Source organism: Carlito syrichta, unplaced genomic scaffold (genome assembly GCF_000164805.1).
Source record: "Carlito syrichta isolate Samal-C Ts95f unplaced genomic scaffold, Tarsius_syrichta-2.0.1 Scaffold82255, whole genome shotgun sequence".
Taxonomy (NCBI): Eukaryota; Metazoa; Chordata; class Mammalia; order Primates; family Tarsiidae; genus Carlito; species Carlito syrichta.
The window spans coordinates 166,461-177,518 of record NW_007026351.1 but is presented as its reverse complement, the minus strand read 5'-3'; the positions used below and the strand labels follow the sequence as shown (position 1 = coordinate 177,518).

The following is an 11,058-nucleotide window of genomic DNA, read 5'->3' as shown; positions in this document are numbered from 1 at the left end:
ATGCACTCCCATTACAAAAAGTTAGGTTTTATTTAGAAGAATAACAAAACTGTGTATGTGTCCCTTTACTGATATTAAAATGGCCTTTACCAGTTATCCTATGCTTTGTCCCAAAGAGTTAAGGTAGTAATACGTATTTTGTTTCCAATAATCTATTTCTGTGTAGGATGATCCCCTCACATTCACCCATACCCTGCTAGAAATGAAGAAGTTATTTCTGGCTGAAGTACTTCTTTTATTCTATTTATTCTTCCAAGTAAGGTGAATAAAACTCACAGTGTTCTAAAATGAAAATAGTAATTCCAAGTTAGCAGCATAAAGCCAGCAATATCATGGACAATTACACTAAAGAGAAATAAATTTGGAGCCATGTAAGAATGAAAAGTCAAAATTTCCTAAGTACCAGAAAAAACTCAATAGCTTAATAAAAGATGCTTGGATAACACACAGGTTTAAAGATAGAACTCAAAGCCTATGTCTGTCTTTTAAATTACTAAGTGATTTGAAATCAGATGTTAACAGTGGGTGACTGGGCAACAGGCTGTCTCAGGCTGCCTCTCCTTTATACCTCCTCACAGGAACTAGAAAGACAGCCTGTTTTTTTTTTTTTGAGTTGTAGTCTCACTCAGTCGCCCAGGCTGGGAGTGCAGTGGCATGCTTAACGGCCACCCCAGCGTCAATCTGCTGGGCTCTGGTGATCCTTCTGCCTCAGCCTTCCAAGTAGCTGGAACTACAGGTGCGTGCTACCATGCTTGGCTAATTTTTGATTTATTATAGAGAGGAGGGCTTGCCAAGCTGCCCAGGCTGGTCTCAAACCCGCGGGCTCAGGGAATCCATTCACCTAGGCCTCCCAATGTGCTGGGATTACTGGTTGAGCCACTGAGCCCGGCCACACAGTCACCGTTCTTCAGGGTGGACCCGAATTAGCTCATCTTCAGGTCTGAGCACCAGCTGTGCAAAAGAAAACCTAAAACATTGCCCTGTAGCAAAGCAGAAAATGTTTGGTTTCGAGGGTATCTCTCAGAGAAACCCAGACACTTTTGCCATGATTCCTCCCTGCATTCTTTGAGCCGCCACAAGAAACAAACAGCACAGGAAGAGGCTGAGTCAGCTGCACGTAGCCAACATGCCTGTGAGCCTCGTAAGTAGCCCAGGAAGCAGGGCCTCCGGATTCTGTTGCGGGGCATTGTCCCATACTAGAACACCATGGTTTCTGGAGTCTCACATTTGGAGCATTGCCAGACTCTCTCCTGATATGACAGGAAGGGCACTGACTGTCAACCTATGAACAATCATTCTCAGCGATATCACATGTGCCCTAAAACCCCGATCAACTACACGCTCATTGCTTTTTCACCGTCCTGGCAGAGGATATTGTTGGAAGAAGGTGGTTTCTACTGTAAATGACTGAATAGTGGGAGAAGAATGCAAAATGGGAAAGGGTCAAATACATAGGTTTCTTTTCCAGCTAAAGACATTTAAAAGTAAACTTTGAAAACTTGGCTAGTCCCATGTTCTCACTCATAAGTGGACCCTGAGCATTTATCATAATACTACATGAAAGGGCTCGGCAGTAATGGGTCGCTGACAGGGAGTTGGGGCGGGGAGGGGGCACATAACACTAATAAGGGTATCTGATCCCAAACCAGGTGAAATGAGGACCAATGGGAGGCCCAAACTTTACCTGTAAGATGACCACTTGCTTACCTAATCCTGAATTGTACCCGCCTTGACAATAAAGAAACTTCTTCAAAGGTCAAGTCCTATTGCAATAGGTATTACACCCATCTAGGAACTAGATCTCCAAGTCCCACTTGGGGTTTCACTCATTGCACATAACAGCAGTGTAACAGAACAGATTCAGTCCTAGGGGGTCACAAGTGTTCAGATGCTGGTGGCAAGCCAAGTTGCATCATGGCTGTGGATGGTCTCTTTTATGTGTATAGGTTAGAAAAGTGATTGAGACCTCGTCTCTACAAGAAGTCAAAAATTAGCTGGGTGTGGTAGTGCATGCCTGTAGTTCTGGCTGCTTGGAAGGCCGAGGAGGAAGGATCACTGGAGCCCAGCAGGTCAACACTGCGGTGGCCATGAGCGTGCCACTGCACTCCAGTCTGGACAACCGAGTGAGAATCCAACTCAAAAAAAGAAAATAAAAAAGCACTCGGCTAGGTGCAGTGGCTTGGTGTAATCCCAGCACTGAAGTGGGAGGACTACTGTAGTCCAAGAATTTGAGACCAGCCTGGGCACCATAGTGAGACCGTGTCTACAAAAAATAAGCAAAATAGCAGGGTGTGGTAGCACACCTGTAGACCAGTTACTCAGGAGGTTGAAGTAGGAAGACTTCTTGAGCCTAGGAGTTCAAGGCTGCAGTGAGCCCAGAGCAACACACACACACACACACACACACACACACACACACACACCCCGAAGCATTTGGTTTGTTTTTTTTTAACTTACAAATATTACTTTCCTGATTTTCTATGACTGACTCATAAGTCCAAATCAACAAAGGTGGCCACTAGCCACAGGTGAGCCCTGTGAGAAGCCAACCCACCAACCTGAGCACAGCCTGGGATGCATTAGGTGACTGCCATCCCCAGTGGCTAGAGACAGGCTGGCCAACAGCCCAGGACACCTTACCCTTCCTGTGTGTGCTTCCAGACTCATGGCCAGGCTACAGAGTACCCTTGGAGAGGCTATCCTGAAACACGATAGTGCAAACTCAGTCTTCGGCTGAAGGAGGGAATTTTTAATCAAAATGGGGTTGACAGGTTCAACATTTCAGGAAAACAAAACATTTGTAAGGCCTCATTAAAACAGCCTGATTATGTAGCTCACTAAATAGGCTATATTAACCCAAATCCTTCATGGGAGGGCAGCATGGACTCAGTTTTGAGTTGGCATGGATTCTGGACTTCCTCCCCTTGGTACACAGGTTTGAGAGTTGTAGTCCTTGTTAGTAAGTTCAGTGTCATCTTCCCACCTCAGTGGCTAACGGTATGAATCACCTGGAAAGGATGTGACAGCCATGGTGCGTGTGGCCTCCCTCTAGGGGAAGGTGTGTGTGTTCCCCTCGATGTAGAGGGGCGCTCAGGACTGTTGGCAGTGGGAGCTGTGATCTGCACCATCTAAAGCCAGTGTAGAATGTCTACTTGTGGTTGTGAAAATAAGACACACAAAGTGTAAGAAGAAAACATGTCTCCACGCTCAGTGACTATCTTTGGAATTCATTTAAGGTTTTCACAAAATACAAAGCTCAAACACAACTGTCTACGTCCACCACAAAACAGAATCACATAAGTGGTTAGCACACAAACATAATGATCTTTTTCATTTAAAAAATATAAATAACAATGTTCAAGGTTTTATAATTTTCTTCTCAGTGTGTCTTTTTAAGGCCTTATGTTGCAGACCCTTCATAAATGGTACCTAGACCCTGTCGTGGGATATACCGCCCACCAGCAAGGAAGGCCACTGTGGATACATTCCTGAGGGTGGCACGCACCCTCTATGTTGCCTCTATCTGTTAAGAACTAAACGATCAAACAGACACCCCCAATCAGTTCTCACAGATTCATTCACTTTCTTTTACTACAGAGCCTAACAGAAAGGGGTTAAGTGTCCAGCAGCATTCAAGCTCTCGGAAGATCAATCATGAAGGGCAAGACGGAAAAAGCAGGCTTCTTCCTGGGTAGAGTTTTTTCCTTTTATCCAGAAAACCCCCAATAACCCACATAGTTTAAGCAGCGGTTTGTATGGAAACACTTTCCAGATTAAATAGTGTTGAGAAGCGGGAACGTCTGGCTGGATATTAGAGGAGAGGTGGAAGTGGAGAAGTGAGGGTTGCAAGAGCGCCCTTGGGGGTCCATCCTGTGGCAGGAGCGGCTTCACGCATGAGGTCAGGCGGCAGAACCAGGGCCCCAGCCTTGGGGACGAAACCTGAGGGCAGGCTCTCCAGCAGACACCTGACCTGCTCCTGGCCCAGCTTGATCTTGTCGTCCAGCTTCCGCTGCTCGATGAGGAGCGTGGACTTCATCTTCACGAAGTGCTGGTAGTCCTGAAGCTGCTCCTCTGACAGATAGTTGGCCAGGATGTCCAGCACCACGCGCTCCCTCCGGTCCAGGTTCTGCTTGAGCTCACGGGCGTCCTCATGCTGACCAGCCAGGACCTTCCTTTTCTCATTGAGAGAGCTCTGCCCGGGCAAGAAAGACAGATCAGCAAAGGCGGGGGGCGGGGGGGAAGGGAGGAAAGAGCCAAACTCCCTGGGAGGACACCTCTGGCAGGACTGTGAGATGACTAGGCCCTCCTCCCTGTCGCACCAAGTGAGAAGCTGTGCTTTCTGGAAATGAGCGTGTCACCCATGGGTGTGTGGCTCTCTATTTGTAGAGCCACCTGACAGCTTCACTCTGAGAGGAGTTACATTAAATTGCCTTGGGTAGCAACTTGACTTTAGGGCTCTAGACTTAAAATGACAATTCTCAAGATGCCTTGTTTAATATGGAGGTTCTTAGAGTATGGCAGCTGAGGTCAGGTGTGGTGGCACATGTCTGTGGTCCAAGCCACTCAGGAGGTTGAGGTTGAAGGATTGTTTGAGCCCAGGAGTGGGAGGCTGTGGTGAGCAGTGATCATGCCACAGCACTCAGCCTGGGCAACAGAGCAAGACCCCGACTCAAAAAAAAAAAGGTATGGCTGCTGTATCAGTAGAACCACCCAGAAACTTGTTAGAGATGCAAATGTCCAGGCCCTTGTCCTCTTACTGGGTCAGGAGATCATTCAGACCCTTGTCTTCCTATTGGGTCAAGTAAGCATTCAGGCCCTTGACCACCTACTGGGTCAGGAGAGTGTTTAGGCCCTCATCTACCTACTGGATCAGATTCTGCAGGCAGTGCCTGGAAGCCTGTGTTTTAACAAGGCTTCCAGCTGATTCTTTTGTGGCTAAGGTTGGAGAGCCTCTTCCTAATCCATAATGATAGAAACACCACATACCCATCTCTAAAGTAAGTTTCCATTTTTTCTGGTTTCTCTCAGGTTTCTGAAGCCAAAATGAGAGCAATGATGGCAGTTTCATATCTGAGAGTTAATCACACAAACCCAGTGGTAAGGCCACATATGTTATCTATTGGCAATTTACTTTATAAAAACTTTAATTTTTTTAATACAACATGCTGACATACAGAAATGTCATTTTTAAATTAAAAAAAAAAATTATACTTTAACCATGCAGATTTTTCAGGCCAAAGTGATTGAGAAAAATTAGAATGAAATCGATCAAGATATAAGATCACTACACTATAATTAAATATACCTCAATACAAATGAGCTCATGTAGGGTTATCACAGCCTCCTGTGTCTTGGTCCTAACCCCCCCTGAACTACCCTGGTAGGCTTTACATCATTGTGTCTGGGGAAAGTGCTAAGTTACCAGTTTCTCCTCACAGGCTTCCTTCCCTCTTCAGAAAACCAGACCAAAAAACCCGAAACCCAAAATCCTGGGGGAGTAAATTTGAATGAAGACACCTTTCAAAATACCTTCGAAATATGAGTACAAAAACGACTTATTCCTCACCTTTAAAAAAATTGTTAAATATCTGAAATGTACAGAGACTTCCGCCACCCCGTGTTGTGTGCCCATCATTAATGGTGCTGAATCTCACTAGGACCACTTTTCCTATTTGCTTCAGATTAAAAGAGTGATTTGCTCAAGATTTATGGATACTCCTCCCCAGCCTAGTCCTCCCCACTGGCAACAATGACCTTGAATTTGTCATTTATTGAGGCACTTATTCTTTCTTCTCTCATTTCCATTTACACGTTTAGTTTCTTAACAAAGATCAATCATAATAAAAATCAACATTTTAGTAGTATTTTACAGGTGAGCCAACATTTATTTGTATTTCAGAGTGTGTGTGTGCGTTTAAGTGCGGAGTTTAATTCCATCCTGGAAAAACACACCTTCCCCCAACTGGAGACTGCCCTGGTACTTCTCCTAGCTATCTGCAGCATCCACCCCACGGCCCAGCAGGAAACCTGGAGTTACTTTCTGCTCAACCCTCCCCTCATCTAACATGGCTGTGCTAACACAAATCCATTCCATAATTTATTCCCTAATCTCTACTCCCCACCCCATGACAACTGCCTAAGTTACCAGCCAAAGACCTTCCTGTCTAGACCATTACAAGCTCCCGAATGTTATGCTCACATCATGCTTACCACCGCACCCCCCCAGGCTGTGCATGTCAGGAAGTTGGTTCCTGGCCCATCCCCACCGCTACACCGAAGGCTGAAGTCTAGATCTGACAACAGCAGGGTCTCTGATGATTCTCCGTGCTGGACACTGTGTTCACCCTCCAGGTAAACTCTCTCCCCTTTCCCCTCTTCCCAGCCCTGTTCAGTGCCCAGGGAAGCTGAACTCTCGTGGGCTCCCTCACCCACTGGGTCTGACCAAGGCGAGTGATGGGAGAAGACTGAAAAGTGGGAAGAGAAAGAAACCAGGGCATTTATCCCTGGCTCTTGTGCTGGGCTACTAGTTGGGGGTGGCGTCTGCATTCTTTTACCGAGGTCTTGATGCTGTGGGTGGGCAGAACTACAGGTCCTGATACAGACTCCCTTCCCCTTGCTCCTTGCAAAGAGGCAGTGATGGCTTCCCTGCCGAAGCAGCCCTGGGGAGGGGGAGGAGGGAGTCTCTGTGATCCTTTCTTGGTTCCTTAGTCCTTCCCACACCTACTTTGAGCTTTCTATGTTATCCCTTTTGATGGAGCCATTTACTGCTACTGAGTGTGTACATCTATATGCTGTGTGTGACTAGCATGTCTGTGTGTGTGTGAACATATATTTATAAATTATATACAGAGGGTGCCAAAAAATGAACACACATTTTAAAAAAGGAAAAAACTGCATTAAAATTGTAGTACTCAGTAAGATGAATACAAGTCACGTTTGACTTCAGCAAATACAAGAGGTACTCAAAGTGGTTACCGTCAGTGTCCAGACACTTCTGATTACGGCAAACATCTCTTAAAGTGTGCATATATTTTTTGGCACTCCTCGTATATAACAGTAGCATCTACTGTTTCTAAGTTAGTGCCACGAGGGCAGTGAACCATCTACTCACAAATGAATCCCAAACGCCTACACTAAGTGGCACACACTAGACACCCAGTAAGTATAGGCTGTACAGATGAGTAGAGAAAGAATGTTCTGTAGCCAGAGTTCAGTTCAGTGTAGTGAAGTATGGGGTCTGCAGCTGGACCCCTCTCCTGGTTCCCTCACTTACTAGTCTGTGGTAAGACACAATGAGACTGCATGTGAAGTACATACCCCACAGTGCCTGACACAGAGAAAGTGCTGGTGACTGTCTCTGTTATGATCAGCAGTATGCACTCCCTTGCAGTAGCCGAGTGGTGGAGAAACCCCGGTATGTCTTCCCTGAGCCTTCAGCCCACACAGGAGACACTCTGGAGAGCTGAGTTCATGTCCCTGCCACCCGCTTTATCCTCAAGTTCTGTTCTCCTTCTCACTTTTTTGTTTTTTGAGTTGGAGTCTCACTCTGTCACCCAGGCTGGAGGGCAGTGGCACGCTCACGGCCACTGCAGCCTCGACCTGCTGGGCTTAGGTGATCCTTTTGCCCCAGCCTTCCAAGTAGCTGGAACTACAGGCATGTACCACCATGCCCAGTTAATTTTTTGTTTTATTGTAGAGATGAGGTCTTGCCAAGTTGCCTAGGCTGGTTTCCAACCCATGGGCTCAGCCAGTCCTCTCACCTTGGCCTCCCAAAGTGCTGGGAGTATAGACGTGAGTCACCACACCTGGCCTCTCTTTTTAATGTTGGTACCACCCTTTTCAGGAGAGAAAGGAGGGAGGAATGTTGGGAAGAAAGCAACTCTGGCATGTGTTTTTCGTTTCCCAAGTGTTCCTGAGCCTTACGTGTTAGCATTACATTGTGGCATGGATGAGGCCGTCTCTGCTTCTTGGCTGCCTAACCCACTGTATCCTCTTCCTCTCCAATGAGGCTGCCTCAGAGCCTTCTGGGAAGGGAGAGTGTCAGGTGGCGCCCCCGGTATATGTGATCTCCGAGGGTGAGCATGCTGATGGACTCCCAGGCCACCTACCCGCTCCTCACTGCTGGCGTCTTCACCCAGGCTGCCAAGGACGTTCTCTACTCGGGCCAGGCGCCCCGAGAGGGACAGCAGCAGGTTCACCACCTTGTCCAGGTCCCCAATGAACATTTTGTACTTGTCAAACTCGTTGGGCTTGCACAGCTCGCTGATCACAGCCTCCACCTCCTCTCCCAAGGTGTTGTTGAGCTTGATGTCCACGAGCAGGCTCCCCTTCGCTTCCTGGAGGGTCTCCAGCTTGTGGGTGAGGCTCCCAATGAGCTCAGCCTGGAATGACAGAAGAGACACAGCGAAGGTTAGCCAGGAATCGCCATGAGGAGGCTCCCTCTCATGGCCACTGCCTTTCATCTCTTCAAGGCTGGTCAAGTGCTTCCCTATTCTGTAAGGTCAGCCCCCACGCCACGCCATTTCTGCTTTCATTTCCTGAATGCCCATCACACTGCCTTTCTCAGAACCTGTCCAGCCCTCACAGGCTGACACTGGATCCCAGTCGTCTTGTCACATTTTCCAGTTGTGTCAGGCTGCGGATGGCTTGGCTTTCCAATTGGTTTGTTAACTATTCATTTTAATTTTTAATTAATTAATTAATTTTTTGTTGGAGTCTTACTCTGTCACCTAGGTTGGAGACAGTGTCACGCTCATGACCACCGCAGCCTAGACCTGCTGGGTTCAGGTGATCCTTTTGCCTCAGCCTTCCAAGTAGTAGGCACACACCACCACGCTCAGCTAATTTTTTGACTTACTGCAGAGATGAGGTCTTACCAAGTTGCCCAGGCTGGTCTCGAACCCGTGGGCTCAGCCATTTCTCTCACCTTGGCCTCCCAAAGTGCTTTATTTTATTTTTTGAGTTGGAGTCTCACTTTATCGCCCAGGCTGGAGTGCGGTGGCATGCTCACCGCCACCACAGCCTTGACCTGTTAAGCTTAGGTGACCCTTCCGCCTCAGCCTTCCAAGTAGCTAGAACTACAGGCGCAAGCCACTGCGCCTGGCTAATTTTTGTGATTTATTGTAGAGATGAGGTCTCACCAAGTTGCCCAGGCTGGTTTTGAACCCCCAGGCTCAAGCAATCCTCTCGCCTCAGCCTCCCAAAGTGCTGTGATTATAGGCTGAGGCACCATACCCAGCCAACTATTCATTTTTAAAAATCCTTTCAAGACATGCTCTCATTCGATCTTCACAACAATACCATGGGTAAGTAGACAGGTAGGGTAAATACTATTCTTATTTTACAAATAGTTAAGCTAAGAGTCAGAGAATGTATAGGACTTGGCCAAGTTCTCAGAGCTGAGCTGAACCATGACTGCAGCCAATACTGGTGGGGCAATGAACATGTTTCGTGCACTAAGGAAAGATTCTATACGGATGAGCTCACTTAGTCTTCCTAACCGTCTTGTAGTAGATACTATTTTATCCACCTACTATAAGTGAGGAAACGAAGACTCTGAGCTGAAGGGATGGCTGAGACACAGGTACCACTGGTGGGGCTGCCTTGAACCCGGGTCAGCCTGATTTCAGGGTCACCCTTGTATAATCATTATAAATATTGACACTGAGACCTTTATCAGAGAGTCAGTCCCTTCTTCCTTTTACCTCACTGTCTCCAGTTACCAGACTATGCAATTGGAAACCTTAATCACAAAGTTCTATACTTATAAAACAGTGTTATGCAAATAAAAAAAAAAAAACGTTAACTGCAGGAATGAAGTAAATGTCTCAGTGGTTTCTAGTTTCACTGCATTTATACTAAGTGTCTACTACTTCTTTTCCACAAGACAAATTAAACTTCACAGTTTTTTTTTTTTTTTTGAGTTGGAGTCTCACTCTGTCACCCAGACTGGAGTGCAGTGGCATGCTCCCAGCCACCGCAGCCTTGACCTGCTAGGCTCTGGCGATCCTTCTGCCTCAGCCTTCCAAGTAGCCGGACCTATAGGTGCGTGCTACCACGTCCGACTAATTTTTTATTTATTGTAGAGATGAGGTCTTGCCAAGTTGCCTAGGTGGGTCACGAACCTGCGGGCTCAGGCAATTCACTCACCTCAGCCTCCCAAAGCACGGGATTACATGCTGAGCCACTGAGCCCGGCCAACTTCATGGTTTTAACAGTGAATTTTTCACCTTCTCTTAACTTAAAGTAGCCAAATGGCAAAAGAATATCATCTTTTTTGAAACTTTTTTCATTACCACTAGAGTTTTTAGCTCAAAAAAAAAAAAAATTATACACACACACACACACACACACACACACACACACACACACACACAGTTGTTTGGTTTCAACTGGAAACTTGCTTAAAAATAAAGGCCACACTAACATCCAGGATCTACGAGGAACACAAATAAATTGACAGGAAAAAAAAAATTAAAAAGGGGGCAAAGGACATGAATTGACACATCTCAAAGGAAGACATTCAAGCAGCCAACAAACATGAAAAAATTCTCAAGCTCACTAATCATCAGAGAAATGCAAATCAAAACTATAATGAGATACCACCTCATATCAGTCAGAATGGCTGTTATTAGAAAGTTAAAAACAAAAACAAAAACAAATCAAGTACATCGGCAAGGCTGCAGAGAGGGAATGTTTCTATATTGTTGGTGGGAATGTAAACTACTTCAACCTCTATGGAAAGCAGTGTGGTGTTTTTTCAAAGAACTAATTGAGTTACCATATGATCCAGCAACCCCTCTCCTGGGAATATACTGAGGAACATAAATCGCTCTACCAAAAAAACACCTGCACACGTATGTTCACTGCAGCCCTAGTCACAATAGCAAAAGCATGAGACCAACCCAGATGCCTACTAAAAGTGAACCAGAGAAAGAAAATGTGGTACCTATACACTATGGAATATTATAAAGCCATAAAGAACAACAAAGTCATGGATTCTGCATTAACATGGATGCAGTTAGAGACCGTCATTCTTTTTTTTTTTTTTTTTTTTTT

At 46.0% G+C, this 11,058-nt stretch overlaps 1 protein-coding gene across 1 annotated transcript in view; it reads right to left on the bottom strand.

Annotated features, from left to right (window-relative positions):
* Nucleotides 1-3,211: 3,211 nt before the first annotated feature.
* Nucleotides 3,212-11,058, bottom strand: part of SHROOM3 (shroom family member 3) — a 69,246-nt gene continuing 61,399 nt past the window's right edge. Inside the window, exons 9-10 of the mRNA XM_008055648.2 lie at nt 8,109-8,381; nt 3,212-4,192 (exon numbers count right to left, since the gene is read on the bottom strand). Coding sequence (XP_008053839.1) covers nt 3,812-4,192; nt 8,109-8,381 — 654 coding nt within the window. The 3' untranslated portion in view covers nt 3,212-3,811. The remainder of the gene's footprint in view (nt 4,193-8,108; nt 8,382-11,058) is intronic.